The 19,935-nt window shown below is 44.1% G+C and overlaps 1 protein-coding gene across 3 annotated transcripts in view; it reads left to right on the forward strand.

The window, feature by feature from the left end:
• Window positions 1-19,935, forward strand: part of dph6 (diphthamine biosynthesis 6) — a 90,245-nt gene that overhangs the window by 42,880 nt on the left and 27,430 nt on the right. For all 3 annotated transcript variants that reach the window (XM_036954735.1, XM_036954736.1, XM_036954737.1), the window contains exon 13: window positions 17,673-17,918. In XM_036954735.1, the coding sequence (XP_036810630.1) occupies window positions 17,673-17,918 (246 nt within the window). The remainder of the gene's footprint in view (window positions 1-17,672; window positions 17,919-19,935) is intronic.

Here is a 19,935-nt window from a genome sequence, read left to right on the forward strand (position 1 = left end):
ACGTTTTTTTCTTGTCATTCAAATCAAATCAAACTTTATTTGTCACATGCGCCAAATTCAGCAAGTGTAGACCTTAACGTGAAATGCTTACTTACAAGCCCTTAACCAACAGTGCAGTACAAAAAGAGTGTAGGGGTATTGTGTGTAGATTGAGGAGAATTCTTCTTTTTTTGAATCCATTTTAGAATAAGGGTGTAACGTAACAAAATGGGGAAGAAGAGAAGCGGTCTGAATACTTTTGAATGCACTTTAGACTGACAGAGGAGAGGCAGTCTGAGACCAAAACCACCTCCCTCAACCCCCCCTCTATCCCACTTTAGGAGATAATGAGTGGGATCCTATTAAAGAAAGGGGGAGGGGAAGAACAGCTCAAATTATATTAAATATTCTGTGGTCTTAATTATTTCCCCTGAAGAAGTTGTCAGTTTGATGTAACAGTCACACAGAGAGAAATTATTCAAGTTTAATTTAGGAATGATTGCATTGTCTTGCTTTATGGCAATACGTTGTTTGGTGAAGTCTATTGTTTGAAGTTTTGGGCCTGTTGTTAAATCCCTTCCATGTGGCTGTTGACACCCACTGAATAAGGCAGTAGGCTGGAATGGCCAGTTTGAGGGTTAGCACTGACAATGACAGTAGGCTGAATATGGCAGAATGCTAAAGTGGCCAGTGTGAGGGACAGCACATGGCTCCTGACAGGCCTGGCACACTGGGCATGCTAGATCTGACTAGGACTGGGAGCAGGACTGGTGGTAGACCAGAGAGTGTCATGGGAAGAAACGCTTGACGTGGTGGCGTGTGATAGATGTTGGACCGTTCTGTCTGTCTGTCTGCTCCACTTTCTCTCTCCCTAATCTCAGACTAACTGTTGATATCACCTGGCAATCTGACAGATCCCTATCTGCGCTGCTGATGTACAGAATATGTTAACCTTTACGATGCCGTCGCGGCAGGCCCTTTGGGTGTGTTTTGGTTACCATCGTTAAGGTGAAATCAACCGGGAGGCTCACAAAGAAGGGACAATAATTGAATTTGTGGTTTGTTTATGCGTTTTCTGTTACATCCTTGATTAGTTTCTGCTTGGAGGTCATGTTACATATTATTAGCAGTAATATAGGTAATGAGGGTTTTCTTCAGGGGTGACACATTTGATTGTGGTCACTGCTCTGCCTTAAGATACAATACCAGAGATCAGAGTTCCTCTTCCAACCAATTTGTTCCTGTTTTGGTATTTTGATGTTTATCAGTGATTTAATGCGAATTCTCTCCAGACTCATGCTTTGTCTACATTATTTGCATAATTGAATTATCCAAAATGCCCCTGTTGTATCACATCAATCACTGGTGTAAAAAAGAGCAGTTCCAGCTTTAATAAAGAATATATCAAAGAAAACGTCTACGGTTTCAGCTTTTGAAACCACCCATGCTATTTACAACAGCCATCAAGTTATGCCAGGAAAACTTTCTTAAAACTGTCATAAAAACAGGTATTACTCCGTTGTTGAGTCAAGTCACTCAGTATCACTCAGCTTCCACAACCACACTGTCCCATTATCATAATAATAATAGGAAAAAGTCCCATATTATGTAGCATCCACGTCTTTGTAAAGAAAAACCCATTTGTACTCATAACAGATGATTAAGCTTGCGGGTTTCCAGACGGAGAAAATTGACCCTTCATTAACCAGCATGCTAGTTAACAGCAGGAGTCCCAAATGGAATTGGAAAGGAAAGGGGATACCTAGTCAGTTACACAACTGAATGCATTCAACCAAATTTTATTCACCCCTATTCGATTTAGTGCTGCCCATTCTATTCCCCACAATCACAATCCCTTTGGAGCAGCATTACAGGCGCAAACACAGTGGTGCCAGATTTACTCCTGAGCTGCAGCAGCAGCATCAGTTGAATGGTTGTTAAACATATCCTCTTTCCTGTGTTAAGGTAAATGGAGCACCCCTGGGATATTTGGTGGGGTAATGATATTCACTGATCAAATTGTAGAAGAGCGTTTGGGGAGCTAGCGGGGTTAGCTTCAGGTTGCCAGGCCAACGCTCTGCTCACCGCTCACCCTTCCTTCACTCCCCTAATTGTGAGTGACATTCAATATTGCGGAAGCCTCTCGCGAGCCTGCAATAGGATTTGCATTGGATTTTGAAAATTGTGAAAGTGGACTCGGAAGCATGGAGGGGAAAGTGGACCTGACGTTGGCAGTTAGCGTCAAAGGGAGGAGCAGAAGCGTGGTGGGCTGTAGAATTTGAATAATCTTCTTAAGGGAGGCTAAATGTGTTAAAACAATGAGCTGAGCTGAGGCTGACCCTCTTGTTGTGGAAGTTCACAGGTCAAGTTAGACAGAACCTCCCACTTAGGCCTGTCTGTCTGCTCTCTGGTTCTATCTGAAGAGAACATAGGGAGGGATTCCCTCCTCTCATATAAAGATGAAGCACTATATGTGAGGGTTCACTGATTGATGATTAGGGAGCCAATAGAGCTTCATGACTGACTGACTGACTGACTGAGTTTCAAGTTGGGAGAGGGAGAAAAAAGAAAGCTTAGCTTTTGATCAATAGCCAATATTAAGCTAAGTGCTTTGTTTTATGGCAAGTTGTTCTTGCTCTGAATTTTTCACAGCCATAAAGAGCTTACTTCCACACCTCATTGTCCCCCCCGCCCTTCTCTTCCGTCACCCCTCCCTCCCTCACCCCCCTCACCCAGTCCGCCAGCCAGTGGAGGCAACATGCACCTAAATTACCACAGGAGGGTAATTAGCTACTCTAAAAGGGAGGCGTCTAGCTTCAGGGGCCCAGAAAGATCTATGCAAGTCAGACGTGTGTGTGCGTGCATGCGTGCGTGCGTGCGTGCGTGCGAGGACAGATACACAGTATGTACTGATTAATTTGAACGTTTAACTTCATTTTTAATACAACAAAAATAATCCCATAATAAATGTGCGCTCTTTGCGGAGGCCTCTTTCAGGGCCCCTAACGGCTCTCCCCTTCTCCATAATATACTAAAACACCCGCTTTCACCTCGCCTCCCTGTCATACTTTATGGATTTCTTCATAAACACGGCCTATACTTCATAAATGTCAACATTTTCGTGTCTATTAACATTACTTCGAAAACGCTTGATAAAAGAGCAGGGCATGGGTGAAGTAATGCACCAATAATACGGAGTAGCGCTGGAGGCTAGAACAGTAGGGGCGGCTCTCCAATGAGCGCTGGCAGACAATGCAGGGGATGTTATCAGCTCTAATAAAAGAACAAATGATCACTTCCAACCGAGGAGGAGAAGCGAGGAGGAGGAGGAGGCAAGGGGAAAAGGAGGGGGAGAGAGCGAAACAGTTGTCGAGTAATTGAGCTGATGAAAAATGAGCTTTGCAGCTAGAAGGGTTTGATCAGCCGAGAGATTGAAGATGAGGGTACTTTTCTTTTCGTTCAGTCAGTGGCCACAGTTTCCTTGGAGGATGTTATACATGGATTTGTGTTGGAGCTGGAATTAGTTGACGTACATCAAAATATGTTTTAGTTTTTTCCCTCAGTTGAATATCTGAGTCCTAGAAAAAGTCATACGTTACTTTGTTTTGGAAGGTGGTGATTCACAACGGCTTTTTGGACTGACCGTTGTGGTTAAAGTCCCAAACAGGTCTAACTTCTTGTCTCGTCTCTGAACATCATCTGTGTACGTCTATACGGACTCACTCAGACCGTACTCATCTTGCCCAAACGTTGGGGTCAACTGTACAATCTTGAGCTTGACAAACATGCCACTCACCTTTCATACCCGATAAGGCCTTACCTGAATGGCATGTCGGTGGTATGCCCCAGAGCCTAGTATTACACACAGACTCACCAGTACAGGGTCAGGCATTGGTCTAATAATGATTCACCTATGACTAGCCATGGTTCTCATAGATGAGTGACAGGACAAGTACACTGGGTTCAAAACAGATAGTTACACACAGAGATGAACACGCATGCTCACACACAAACATTATAGGACACGTAGGCCCCTAGTGAGAGTGACTGAGCATCCGTACGTCTCTGTCCCTCTGTGAGTCACCAGAGTGGCTGAGGTAACTGTCCTGTCCCAGTAGCTGGCTGGCTAAAATTACAACCACCACACACTGCACTTGGGGGTCTGGTGGATTTAAGTGGAGAACAACAACAGGGTCTCCACCCCCTCCTTACCCTCGTCTTCCCTAAAACAAGCCCATTTAAGGAGACGGATATTTGCCCTGACACATGGTCTCTGCTCTGGACGTGGTCTCTGTGATGAGGACAGTGGTGGAATCAGAGGACGGGGGTTGGGCGTCTGTGTATATTTGTGTGCGCATGGATGAGTATGTGTGTGTATGTGTGAGGCAGTGACGTGCGGTGAGGTTGGTGGCTGGGTAGGCACCGGCTATTATCAAAGCCAGATTTACTCACAAATAAACCTTGGTGAAGTCTAAGTTCACCATACAACAGATAGCTTCAACAACCAGAGTGACATGTTGACATGCTGTTAACAGAAATTTGCACCAAATATAAATACCAATATAGCCAAGATACACAAGCGATAGCCTCCGATGGTGGCATATTTCATTTCATATCTGATAAAATGACACACTGCTCATCTCAGCTCAGCCATAGGCCAATGTAGCATCCACAGTTACAACTGATAGGTGGCGCTATAAGACCACATTTCATCCGAATAATTTGAAACACAAGCTTAGCCTTTCACAATGGATTTACAATTCTTCCAATGTATGGCGCACACAAACCCACACAAACATAATAATATTATTATCTGAAATATTATTACACACATTTAATAAACAAGGTTCTAATTCAATTTCCATATCAACGATCGAAATGACTGAATGCAGTTCAAAATGTCAAAAAGTGTCTCATTAAAAACTAAATTCTAGATCGATAAATCTAAAGCATTCAAAGGCATGTTGTCTATTCTCATGATTAAACAGTAGCCTAACATGCAATTGCTAAATTGCATTTAGCCCTACCTTTACTTGTAAATTAAGTCCATTTGTCTGGTGAACCTCTCGGTGATAGTGCTGTACAAGTCACAGCAGAACCCTATGGACAGTGCTGTAGAAGTCACAGCAGAACCCTATGGACAGTGCTGTACAAGTCACAGCAGAGCCCTATGGACAGTGCTGTACAAGTCACAGCAGAACCCCATGGACAGTGCTGTACAAGTCACAGCAGAACCCTATGGACAGTGCTGTAGAAGTCACAGCAGAACCCTATGGACAGTGCTGTACAAGTCACAGCAGAGCCCTATGGACAGTGCTGTACAAGTCACAGCAGAACCCCATGGACAGTGCTGTACAAGTCACAGCAGAACCCTATGGACAGTGTTGTAGAAGTCACAGCAGAACCCCATGGACAGTGTTGTAGAAGTCACAGCAGAACCCCATGGACAGTGCTGTAGAAGTCACAGCAGAACCCCATGGACAGTGCTGTACAAGTCACAGCAGAACCCCATGGACAGTGTTGTAGAAGTCACAGCAGAACCCCATGGACAGTGCTGTAGAAGTCACAGCAGAACCCCATGGACAGTGTTGTACAAGTCACAGCAGAACCCTATGGACAGTGTTGTAGAAGTCACAGCAGAACCCTATGGACAGTGCTGTACAAGTCACAGCAGAGCCCTATGGACAGTGCTGTAGAAGTCACAGCAGAACCCTATGGACAGTGTTGTACAAGTCACAGCAGAACCCTATGGACAGTGTTGTACAAGTCACAGCAGAACCCCATGGACAGTGCTGTACAAGTCACAGCAGAGCCCTATGGACAGTGCTGTAGAAGTCACAGCAGAACCCCATGGACAGTGCTGTAGAAGTCACAGCAGAACCCTATGGACAGTGTTGTAGAAGTCACAGCAGAACCCCATGGACAGTGTTGTAGAAGTCACAGCAGAACCCCATGGACAGTGTTGTAGAAGTCACAGCAGAGCCCCATGGACAGTGCTGTAGAAGTCACAGCAGAACCCTATGTACAGTGCTGTAGAAGTCACAGCAGAGCCCTATGGACAGTGCTGTAGAAGTCACAGCAGAGCCCTATGGACAGTGCTGTAGAAGTCACAGCAGAAGCCCATGGACAGTGCTGTAGAAGTCACAGCAGAGCCCTATGGACAGTGCTGTAGAAGTCACAGCAGAACCCCATGGACAGTGCTGTAGAAGTCACAGCAGAACCCCATGGACAGTGTTGTAGAAGTCACAGCAGAACCCCATGGACAGTGTTGTAGAAGTCACAGCAGAACCCTATGGACAGTGTTGTAGAAGTCACAGCAGAACCCCATGGCAGTGTTGTAGAAGTCACAGCAGAACCCCATGGACAGTGCTGTAGAAGTCACAGCAGAACCCCATGGACAGTGCTGTAGAAGTCACAGCAGAACCCCATGGACAGTGCTGTAGAAGTCACAGCAGAACCCCATGGACAGTGCTGTAGAAGTCACAGCAGGCCCACGGTCATGTGGGAGACGCATCCCCAAGGCCCCCTTCCGTTCCACTTTCACACTGAAACAAAAAGTAATTCCCATTCCATCCACAAAGTAAAGTAAATGTCCATAATGTGTAAAAGTCTGAGTAAAAAGTATTAATTGGTAATGATATTTCAGACAAGTGGACAGTCCAGTACTCACTGTTCGTCTGCCCGACAGCTAAAGTAGTTTGAGGTGAAGTATGGTGTCCATTTCTCAGGTTGTTTTTGCCCGCTAGCGTTGAGTTTGTTCAGTTCAAGAAATGTGAGCGACAAATTATGTAAACACGACCTAATGTACACAGCTTACCCCAGTCAATACCCAACATGTTAAGGCAATATGCAGGTGCAACACAGGAGGTTGGTGGCACCTTAATTGTGGAGAACGGGCTTGTGGTAATGACTGGAGCGGAATCACTGGAATGGTATCAAATACATCAACACGTGGTTTACAGGTGTCTGATGCCATTCCATTCTGCTCCGTTCCGGATAAAGAATTGAAATTTCTGAAAAGGAACGCATTAATGCCTTGGCGAGGTTTTGATGCAGTTTCAGAAATTCTTTTGATTTTGTGCATAAAAAACACCCAAATCATTGAGAGAAAAACATTAGATAACAGAAAAGAATGACAATTTTGCATATTATTTTCATTCTTTATTTGGCTTTTCAGAACCGGATCTGATGAGGCATTTGTACAAGGGGTGTGAGGGGGTGGTAGTGGATAGTAGCAGGGCTGGGTGGGACTGAGATGGGGTCATTATTTATCCCCCCCACCATCACACACACACCCCTCCTCTCCCTGTTGTGACCCCATGGAGGCTGAGTGCCTGTGGCAGCAGTCATTTCCAGGAAGAAGAGGCTGTGTTAGGCAGGCAGCACTACCCTAGCCCACTCCAGCCCTGCCTCGGCCACGTGGTTTGGGAGGCTGATATTAGCTAATATCGGCCCAGGACATGGGAAGGACTGGATCTGTCACAGTGCATTGGGCTCTCACTGTGTTGGGCCACTGTCACCCTCCTTTCTCTACCCATGACACACAGAGACACAGACACAGAAACAGCCCCACACACACACAGGTCTTCATTAATGGGTCCTGCCTTGACAACTGATCCTGATTGGCTATGAACAACTCTTCGTGTATTATTGGTGTCTGGCTGGTTTGGTTCATGTAAACAAGCCGCGGAAAGGAGGGACAGGATAGCCACCACCATCGCAGGCACACACATATACCACACTCACACACTCACACACACTCCTACACACACTGTATGAACAGAGGCATAGACCTCCACACACATATACCACACTCACACACACACCTACACACACTGTATGAACAGAGGCATAGACCTCCACACACATATACCACACTCACACACACACACTCACACACACACCTACACACTATGAACAGAGGCATAGACCTCCACACACATATACCACACTCACACACTCACACACACACACTGTATGAACAGAGGCATAGACCTCCACACACATACACCACACTCACACACACACCTACACACACTGTATGAACAGAGGCATAGACCTCCACACACATATACCACACTCACACACTCACACACACACAATGTATGAACAGAGGCATAGACCTCCACACACATGTGCACACACACACTCTAGCCACATGCCCCAGTGCAGTGACCCTTACACGCCCAGCCAGTCACTGGAGATCAGAGATGCTTTCTCTTCTGTAGTGGTTGGCCTTTTTCCCACTCCCCTGGTACAGTCAGTGAAACCATGTCTAGTGTTTGTTATTGGCTTAGAGAAGTGAACACAATTACTGATCTCCATTTCTATTTACTTATTGACTCCATTGAATTGAATAGAAAATTCAGTGGATGAATATTAGGGGGAAAAAGGAAAATGAATACACATATTTAGCTGTCAGGACTCAGGATGTATGGATGTGATTTGACAGATTCATTTAAGGGCTTTAATGTGTGTGTGTGTGTGTGTGTGTGTGTGTGTGTGTGTGTGTGTGTGTGTGTGTGTGTGTGTGTGTGTGTGTGTGTGTGTGTGTGTGTGTGTGTGTGTGTGTGTGTGTGTGTGTGTGTGTGTGTGTGTGTGTGTGTGTGTGTGTGTGTGTGTGTGTGTGTGTGTGTGTGTGTGTGTGTTTTTCACTATAGTTGCTAGTTACCATAGTAATAGACTGGTCATACATCGTGCGTGTGTGAGAGTCTATGTACTCGTAGCTTTGTCACTGCTGATCAGTCTAAAGGAGGACATTAGGGGAATAGACCAGCCATGTCATAAAAGATGTTTGATTAATGCTACGTAACAATGTCAAAGCCAGAGATGCATATTAAAACCCTCAATCCATTTTTACTATCCAATCACAAACACTGTTCCAAATATTGTTTTTCTTTGGTATGAAATTCCACGAGAATATTGTCCCCTTTTTTAGCATTGTAAAATGGGAGTGGCTCTGTTTTATTGTGTGGTATAAATAGCAGAGTAACAAAGGCATACATAAAAAGAAAAACGGCTAAGCTGTCCAGTCCCATCACTGTCTGAGGAATGGGAGATGTATGACCAGTCTATTACTATGGTAACTAGCAACTATATTCAGTGATGCCCGGGTGTGTTTATTCCCCCTGCAGAGACGAGTGGGCATAGCTGACAGGACTGGAGTGAACAGACACACAGACAGACACACAGACACACAGACAGACAGACAGACACACAGACAGACACACACACAGACAGATAGACACACAGACAGACACACACACAGACAGATAGACAGACAGACAAAATGCTCCTTCTGAAGGTTAGAGTTTGGTAGACAGGTGCACACTCACTACAAGGTGGGTGCCAACATACAGTATAGTATCTATATCGTTAAAAAATAAACACAAACCAACCTGGCTTAGCGCACATAGTTCCACACAGCACAATGCAGGCAGGCTACTTGAGTAGTACAATCTAGTCTAATAAAGGTTAACAGCCACAACACAGAACAGCCCAGCACTAGCCTACACACTGTGAATGTAGCTAATACACTGTATATAAGCACACAGGAAGACAGGACAGCAGACAGAGTTGAATAGAGGTGCTGACAGAGAGATAAAGGGATACATCATACATAAGCAGAAAGAGCACAGTAGTAGTGTGCCCTAGTAACAAGAATCATCACCTTGAGGTTAATATACTGCTTAGTGTGTGAGTTCCAGAATGCCACAACTGGCTTACACCATTGTTTGTTTTATAGACTGTATATTTTGGTGGTATTGGTTATTTCTAGACTTTCTATGACTGTGTTGCTGCTATATTTAATTGTATATTTTTACTATATTCAAAGTGACAGTAAGTGCTTCTGGTGGAAAATGATTGTTAGGTTGTCGTCATCATACGACGGTGGATGAGCATCGCAGTTTTGTCTTCATTTATTAAGGTGATTTATTGATGGCACAGGGAAAAGTTAGCATTTATGTCCCATTGACTTCTGGACACTCACCTTTTCATGAATTTCACATTGAGGTGGTGGGTACGGTACAAAGCCACGGTAACTTTTAACCTGGGTCACGAATCTTTCAACAGCCATTGCCATTTGAGTACACTTTACAGAGGTGTTGTGGATGAATTATAGACCGTTTCCTGTTTTAAGCAAGCACTGCGTTACTGTGGACATATAACCATGTTCGGATTTTTCCAGATGTATTATTGATATGGTTGAATTTATTACGTAAGTATCTGTCACATACTATAGAATGTTAGTGGGCTTTTTGGGCTTTTAGGGGGAAAGAGAAAAGTACAAATATAGTACTTTATGTTTTTTTTATACAGTAATTGTTTGATTTTTAAGTCGAAACTTCGTAGTTCAGTGTTTTATTCTATACATTATCAACAGCTTAAATTAAAAAATAACTAGAATGTTATATATTAAATAGTATATCTAGTGGATACAGTATCTATTCAATTAAATATTCAGTCAAATGTATACTATAAAGCCAAGAAGGATAGAGGAACAAGTTCAACACTTTTTTTCAAAATAGGAACCGAAATTGACCTGAAGAATTTAATCAGATCCTGAATTTGTAACTGCAAGAAATATTGATACAGCATTTTGAACATAAAAACCCTTCAAATTATTTCCAGAAAATTATTTCCTTTCTGTCATTCCATTGACCTTAATTAAGCCACCTTTCCTTCACTTGTATGGGATTTATTTTTTATCGTTAAAAACATTTTGTTGTTGACCATAACACATCTGAGAGGAGGTAGAATATATCTGGCCATACACACTGTATAAAGTGTAGGCCTACAGTGAGAATGCTTAGCCTCATTCCCCTACGACCACAGCCTTTTCCATGCAGTCATACTGCCATCTCTTGAAAGGAAAGGGAACTACCACAACCAATCCTCACTGGGACATTCTCTCTGCCTCTCCCTGTTTGTCTTTTATTCCTCTTGCCTGTATTTGTATTGATGTCTACTGTACTGCAGGTTGTCCACTCGCTTTAAGCAGAGGTCCTTTAGTGCAACCTTGGTGTGGCTGGACCCTATCTGCTACAGTAAATGATGGCTGGACAAGGCGATGTGGTAGGACTGGCCTCTACCTCTCCAGACCAGCGTCTTTACCAATGAGACAGCCTCACGTGTCACCACAAGTCACGGGGGAGACAGAGTGGACATCACTCACTGTGTCACCCCCCCCCCCCCCCGCCCCACACACACACACTCGCACACACACACTAATACACAACAACAACACACACATAAATGACATACATAGAACTGACTGATATTGACCAAATAAGATCATCCAAGTGATTTTCCAGATATAAGATGACATTTGAGTCTTGATTTCAGGTGCGCAGGTTAGGAGTTGACCAATCTAGTCTTTTATTTTGACTGTGAATAAAAGGTAAATAAATCTTGCATGGGCCACTCTGTAAAAGACAGAAACAATGTATGACTGAAAGAGGTGGTCACAGCTGGAAAGGGAGAATGAACGGGGGTTGAGGGTTGCAGTTTCAACATCATTCAATCAGACAAACATGCCCCTCAGCTGAAACAGCGAAACCCTTCCGATTCTCTCGAATTAGGGAGATTAGTGGGAAAGCGCATAATGCGGGATGATGGAATTTGTCATAATTTGCATTGTCCTGGAATGATCCTGTTTGATAGAGCGACGCATCGAGGAGCTTGTCATGTCCCACGGGCAGGTCATAGAAGAAGCTTGGCAGAAATGATTTTTGAGATATGTGCATCAGTCGTAAAAGCCTCACAACCAATTTGTCAAAAAAATCTGAGGTCGGGACAGTTGAAGGCACCAGGGCATTTTGCTTTAACGCAAAAAGAAAACATGCTCTTCTATCACTTCAGCAAACTCTGATGGTCTGGGCTACCACACTCTTCATTAACATGTACCTTTTATCAGTTTGACTTTTTATATTATACAAGATTTTTTTATTTTTTTTTATTTTTTTTAAAAAATTATTTGGGTTGAAGTAAATTAAAGATAAAACACATCAATACGTCAATTCTAATATATTTATTTTTGTCAACCGAAATGTTGAAATTCTAAATGATTTATTTATTTGCTCCTGTGTTGTGGCGTGTGGATGTGCGTGAGGAGGGTGTCTCCCACAATAACATAAAGCAGTCCCTTCTGACCTTGATAATACTCCACAACGAAGGCTACAGACAGACGAGTAATCAGCATAAAGTTGACCAGAGCCGACGTGACAGTGTTACTTCTCTACCCGGGCATCTCTGGAACGGGCATGTCGAGGGCAGACAGGCAGGCAGAATGGAAACGGCACAGTGAAAGCGAGAGAGGGGCCAATGTCACGTTTTGTCTTCATAGTGTCTTTTCACGATTCCTGATTATTTTCTTTCTCAAATATTTGTTCTGGTAATAACTATTCTATTTTGAACATATGTCCGTAGGTCTTTTTTGTCTCCATATGCAATTCTGGACCAGAGAGGATGCTTGAGAGATCCCCCATGTTTGCCTTTCTTTGTGAGTTTCGTTCGGGCTATTTATGTCGCCGTTTAAGTAACACTGATGTTGTGTGACAGTTGAGCATACAAGGGTTAGGCTCAAACTAGAGCACAAACTGAAAAAAGGGACATGGAGGATTAATAAGACGAGGAAATTTAAAAAATACAATTTAGTTTTCTTTCAGAAGAAGCCTTAATTAAGAGAGACTAAGATGGTGAAAGATACAAGAGAAGGGGAGAAAGGTTTTGGTTCTCCTGAACATGTTATATTTCTATAAATGAGGTGTCAGAAGCCCCAGAATCTCCTCAGGGCGTAGCACAACATGAGCCCATCTCTTATCATTTCTTATTCGGAGACGTGATGCGCTTTGAATGCACTAATGCTGAAAGAGCCCCACAGACTTGAAGCCAGTTGAAGATGGAATCACAGCACACAGACCTGACAAACTGACATTCACCGTGGAAGGATTAAACAGTTATTCCGTATCAAATCCAAAAAGCAGAAATAATATATGCACTTAAATGCGTGGAATAAACTTCTTCCTTGATTCGCACATTTACAACTATTTGCCAACCTTTAAATATTCAAGGAATAAAAAATACAGGAAAGAGATTAAGAGTTTTGTGGCATGAAATAAGCATGTTCCTTTAGAGACTATGAGATTGTGAGGTTTAGAAGGGCGATTCGTTCTAATACAGTTTGATAGGTGTTATGACATGCCTTGCTCCAGTGTTCTAGTGATTGAGTCATTCAATATCCCCCCCTGCCTTCAGTCCAAAGTACTACATTTACCCATTTACTGTGGGCCCACTGTTAACAATGTAACGATGCTTCAAAGATTCAGAAGCAAACATAATTCTGTTACCAATTTCTACTCCCATTATGCTGCATTTAGTCATACACTGTTTACTCTTTTCATTTTGTGTTACGTGTTTCCTTCCTGCGTTAGCCAAAAGTTACAGCATATTAATTTGATTCATTTTGTACATTTGTATTATCATTCCCTTAGTTAAATTACGCACGAGGGCTCAATGGGAGATGTGAATGAGCATATCTGATAAGCAGGCCATGGAGCTGTTCCTCCTTACCCTGTCCTTGGACCAGTGAGAAAACCTGACTGTTTATCAATACCAGGTCACTTTACCTGCACTGGCCCAGTCTGGTTGGTCTATACCCAGCCCTGCTAATGACACAGAGTCAGACAGTCATTCCGCAGAATTGAGCCCAATGAGTTACTTTACAACATCAATGTAAATATAGCCTAGCACCCTAGCCTGTTCACGCCTTGGAGGTTTCTAACTAAAACGACAATTAAGAAGGCCTCAGACACGCTAGGCGTGTTACAGGAAGCAGTGAAGGCTTGAGAGCGGATGGATTCATCCATGCAACCGGTTCTAGTGTTCCAGTGTTCCAGCATTTGCATACGTGTTACTGTCTGGATCCTTGGGGCTCAGTGACCTTTTGACACGTCATTGGGTTTCTGAAAAATGATGGTGTTTAAAGCCATGAAATAAAGGTTGATAAAGCATGAAGCCAAAACACAGATTCAATTAATGCTAAGCAGGCAGCGTGTGTCGCGGCGGCCTCCGACGTCTCACAGAGAGGATGTTTGTGTAGCTTGTAGGGAAAATAAGGTCTGAGACACATTTAGTGTTAAGCCAGACTAATAGATTTTGTAACCCTGAGGTACAATATTCAAAAATCGTCTTGCGCGATAACTAAATATGCATTTTCAGTAAGACAGGACACAATTGAAATATCAGATTGAAAAACATAAGCTAGGTTGTACCTTTACCCGTTTAGGGTCAGGATATCTGCAATTGCAGTGAGAGGGAGTGGAGGCTTGGTATACCATTCACCACGAACACACCTTACTATTGATTTAACTGTGAAATATTTAATACCGCGTGTCCTTTTCTCACTGGGCCATTTAGACTCCTAAGGTTACCGTTTGAAAAATACTTGACTTGTTTATAGGAAGTTTAATGTAATATGCTATTGTTTGACCCTTATGAATATTAACAGTCTCATCTCTGGCCTATTAAAAATGCATGCGGCATTGTGCTTGTTGATCACGTTTAGGACGCCCATGCAAATTGGACTGTCTTCCCTGTCAGTGCAGGAGATAAATAATGTAGCTGTGTTGTATATTCAGGGACACACCATTGACAGTCAATTAACAAGTTTGATTGGTGTGTGAACTCATTCTTTTGAACTGTTAATTTTATGTAAATAGTATTCGTTTCCCTTTTGCCTCCACTCTCAAGCCGATCCCTCGTTAACCCCCCCCATGTGCCAGTAGTAACCTGAGCTGGAGCTTTAATAATTGATCATCACACACCTGCTTGGTGGAAGCTATGGGGAGTTTGTCTTTAACAGTCAAGGGGGCATGCGCTGGCCTCTTGATATTCAAATCAACAAATGGTAGTCCTCCTTTTTTGGAAGTCAAAATGGGGAGCTCTTTTTATGGCTTGTTACGAGGTCCTCGCCACCCGTCTGACTTTATCAAGGCTCCTCAGATGGAGGAGATATGATGGCCCTTGATGGCTCATAAATGGAATGCCAATGACGATTTGTTGTTGACGCCGCCAACAACTCAGGCTTTCAAGTTACGCTGCAGACCAGACATAGAGGTATGGTTCGCGCTTCCACAGATAGTGCTCGCAGGTAAATGATCAGGTGGTTGATCCGACCGTTTGAAAGACGGGAGGCCTCCACCCCCCTCCCCTCCCCTCCTCCCTTGCGTCCTCTCTCTCATCTCCTACTCTGTCGCGGTAATTTGGAGCAGCAGAGGCAGATGCTGAAGATTCATCAAAGTTGACAAGTGAACCCAGGAGCTAGGAATCATGGGAAACCCATATGGAAATGGCTGTGGCCATATCCCCCTCTAGCAAAGAGCTTTATGTTGTTCTGTTATTATCAAATCAAATTCTACAAACTGCTGATTTTGTCATGGTGAAGAAAAACCTTTGTGTGTGCTGCAGCAGTATTTAAAAGCGGCATCACACTGCCCTTGAATGTCCAGTAGTAATGTCCACTATGGTGCATTGATGTGTACTGAAAGTACAGTGTAACTCAAAACATATGCACCATGTTATCCTGCGTTCATCCCATAGCTTTGCAATGCTTCTTATCTGCATATATTGCTCATTGGAAATTTGATTAGGTAATAAAGGCTACTTTTATGTAAACGCAATTTCCCCTGTCTCATTGATGTGGACTCGATATCTCAGATAAGCCTAGTAGGTGATTGGACTGTAATGCCTAGTACCTTAGGGCGGTGGGGTTTAGACAATTGGCCTCATTTGCTACTAACAAAGTGAGCAAGGGTACTGACTCAGTGGAGGTGAAGAGGGGGTTGGGGCAAAGTGCTAAGCCTTCAGTAATACCACTGGTCCACACTTGGTAACCCTTGTAATCTGGGGGAGAAATACGATACCCATGTATGTACGTATGGTAATCGGTTAAGGACCCTGCTCTCACACCATGTATCAATTGATTTTGGTCTCCTTGATCCCTCCGGAGGTCAGCGTCTTCACAGACCCTAAAGGTCTCTGCTTAGACCACCAATTAACACCCTGTCACCAGCGGCTGTTTGCATTGACTAGGAAGTGGCACGGTGGCCACACTTTTGATATCCTAATGTAGCTAGGTGATGGGTGTCCAGGGACCTGACCTCTCCACTGGTCTCATTGGTCCCCACGCATCCTTCTGCATTAATCGCATGGATTTCTTCGAGCTTAAATTATTGAGCTTAGGAACTTTGTCGTCTAACAGGCCGTTTATCTGGGAATCTCAGCTTATTATCGCGTGGCTAATTATGCTCATGAATAAGACAACACAGACAGACCCCCGTTTGAACGGATCTGCTCTCATGCATGCTAAGGCACCTGCTTATCTTCCTGGTGGGAAATGTGTATTATTGGTGATATGATACATTGCGAAAAAAGATGTAACTTAGTTGATGCGCTTATCAAACAAGGGCTGATAATTTATGTTCATTTCGGACGTTACACCTCACTGATGTCTGCACTGTGTTACTTTGACAGGACTCAGGTAGAGTTAAGTTAGTTTGATTCGGAAATGAACAGCACTTCTTTGCAGGTCGAACATGTTTTTGTTTGTCTGTTTTCACGTTCAAGTTGTGTCAGGTCTGTGTTTGCAGTTTGCACTCTATAGCTTTACAAAATAGTATCTTTTTTCCATTGTAGTCCTCCATGAGGTGTGTATATGTTTGGAAATTAAATAAATAAGTTAGCCTCAATTCTATATCGAACAGCCCAACATCTTCACCAGCCATTTGTCCGCTTGAGAGAATGACTGCATTTATCATCTTTGACCAGTAGCCAGTTCTGTGGGAGTGTGTAATTGAGTTTCAAGCGATGGATTGAGTTTGAGGAGAGATTTATTCTCTGAAACCAGGAGTGTGTACATAGGCCACATGGCCAAGCAGAAGCACAGCCATTCTATAGGGCAACTGAGAGGGAAAACATTAACCCCTGGAAAGAGCTTTGGTTGACCGCTGCCAGGATGAGACTGATGTTAGGGTGAATGAGACTGATGTCAGGGTGAATGAGACGGATGTCAGGGTGAATGAGACTGATGTCAGGGTGAATGAGACAGATGTCAGGGTGAATGAGATTGATGTCAGGGTGTATGAGACTGATGTCAGGGTGTATGAGACTGATGTCAGGGTGAATGAGACTGATGTCAGGGTGAATGAGACTGATGTCAGGGTGAATGAGACTGATGTCAGGGTGAATGAGACTGATGTCAGGGTGAATGAGACTGATGTCAGGGTGTATGAGACTGATGTCAGGGTGAATGAGACTGATGTCAGGGTGAATGAGACTGATGTCAGGGTGAATGAGACTGATGTCAGGGTGAATGAGACTGATGTCAGGGTGAATGAGACTGATGTCAGGGTGTATGAGACTGTTGTCCGGGTGAATGAGACTGATGTCCGGGTGAATGGAGCTGAACAACCATCCTGTATGAGTATAAGTTCCTGTTTAATCACATATATGGCTCAATTCCATTGGAAGAACCAGGGGGAACCAGAATGAAAGTGAACTAGTGAGAACCATGAGGAACCAGAATGAAAGTGAACTAGGGAGAACCAGGCACAGGGTTCCATAGTTACACCATGAAATAGGCTAGCATCAGCTTAACTAACGTGTGATTGTGTGGTACCTTTGCCCCTTTACAGGTGGATGAGGCAGTGTTCTGTGCAGGCCAGATCGCCCTGGTGCCTTGTACCATGCAGCTGGTGAGGGCTGGAGCAAGGACCCAGGCCTGCCTGTCCTTCAGCCACATAGAGAAGGTTCTGGAAGCAGTGATCAGCAGCCTTACCCTGGGCCATGTGCTGCAGGCCCACTGCTACGCCACCCGCAGCCAAGACATCCCTGTCATCAGAGCAGTCTGGGACGGCAAGCTGAGGGCCGCACAAGAGAAGGTGAGCTATTTGATCAACTATTTGTCCTTTGTATAAATCCTATGTATATTTCCTTTTGTGAATATGATCAATAGCATAAATAAATGGAATTAACCTCTACTCACACAGAGTAGGCAAAAAAACAGCATCTGTGTGTGCTTCCATCTCCATTTGAATAAGGGAGAAAATGTGATAGGCATATTAGACATGCAGCCTTGAATTCTCTATCAGAATTTAATGGGCAAAAAGTGGAATTTCCAAATGAGCCAAAGTCCCACCCGCTCTCCCCCTTCAGAGACTCAGAGCTCTGTTGCTGATATTTACCAGTGAGTGTGCTCATGAAAAGTTGATGATGTGGGAAACACTGGTGTCTTTGATAATATGGAGCTTGGCACAGAAGCAGATGTCTTCCGTTAGAACCTCCCTAATCCTTTATCCCCCCTTTTGGAGTTAGGCTGAACTCTCTGAGCAGCTTATCCCCCTCCAGTCCATGCCCCCACCCCAAACCCCTCTCCCCTGCCACAGACCCTCATCCACATGGCTAATAAGGGCACCAGGCTCCCCAGCCAGGCCTGCTCCTCCCGCGGTAATCTGCCAGCCCTGGGGGATAAGGGAGCAGGGGAGAAGGGAAGAGCCCACCTCCAACATGTGTCTCAGACTCTGTGGTGGGAAGTGCAGTGGGGGAACTCACTAAAAGTGCAAATCAGGGTCTTTCTAAAATGTGCAAAGTGGGGACTCACTAAAAAGGGCAGAATGGGGACTCGCTCACTTGCAGGACTTGCCTTCATGATGGGGATAGCAGACTAGATACCCTCTTAAAGCTTACACTGAGTGGACAAAACATTAGCGACGCCTGCTCTTTACATGACACAGACTGACCAGGTGAAAGCTATGATCCCTTATTGATGTCACTTGTTAAATCCACTTGAATCAGGTTAAAGGATTTTAGAGACATGGATTGTGTATGTGTGCCATTCAGTGGTTGAATGGGCAAGACAAAACATGTAAGTGCCTTTGAACAGGCTATGGTAGTAGGTGCCAGGCACACCAGTTTGGGTCAAGAACTGCAACGCTGCTGAGTTTTTAAAGCTCAACAGTTTCGCGTGTGTATCAAGAATAGTCCACCAATCAAGGGACATCCAACTTGACACAGCTATGAGAAGCATTGGAGTGAACATGGGCCAGTATCCCTGTGGAACGTTTTTTGACACCTTGTAGAGTGGGGTGCTACTCAATATTAGGAAAGTGTTTGGTACACTCAGTGTAGAGGCTCCACAGAAGAGTCTAGTGACAACTTATTGATAGAGAACTCTATTGTGAGGAGGGTAATAGAAATTCATGTAAACTGTTCCCTGGCCCATAGCTGGCCCCTCCCAACATGAGTAAAATAAACGTATCAAACAGGGAATGCAACTAATTAGCATGTAGTTTAGGGACTGTCAGACCATTGACTCACTGAGGTCAAAGCTTAGGGAACTAGTTGGCTACAGCATCAAGGCCAGGTCAATCAGGGCCAGGTCAGATGTGCTCCAAGATGGCCAACATTCAATAAATTGGTGAAAACAAGTCTTTGATGTGTCAAGCGGACTGCTTATTGGCACCTTGAGAGTCCTCTATCTGAACTGGCACTTGAATGAACCCCTCCACAGATTGACAGCTCTGTTAGTTTCCCCCCAAACAGGTTAGTTAACCCTCTCTCAGCCCTTAGACTATCACAGTGGGCTAGCTGGTAAGGGTTACTAACCTCCCACCTCCCCTTTGTGAGGTAGTCTTTGAGTAGCAATAGATGCTGGTAGTTCCCAGCTCCTCCATCCCTCCTCCCCTCCCTCCCTCTCTCTCAGCGCAGGTGGGGTGGGAGGAGAGGAGAGGGTCCAGGGGAGAGAGAGAGGCTGTGGCAGGGGCCTGCTTGCGTTTCATCCTGGGCCTGGTGAAACGGCTCTGTCCCTGGGGTGGGGATTAGACAAAGCGCCGGTGCTCATTTGAAGTGATTGTAATGAGAATATTTAACTCAGGTCAAACACAGATAACACCACTCCTG

Source organism: Oncorhynchus mykiss, chromosome 19 (assembly GCF_013265735.2).
Source record: "Oncorhynchus mykiss isolate Arlee chromosome 19, USDA_OmykA_1.1, whole genome shotgun sequence".
NCBI lineage: Eukaryota > Metazoa > Chordata > Actinopteri > Salmoniformes > Salmonidae > Oncorhynchus > Oncorhynchus mykiss.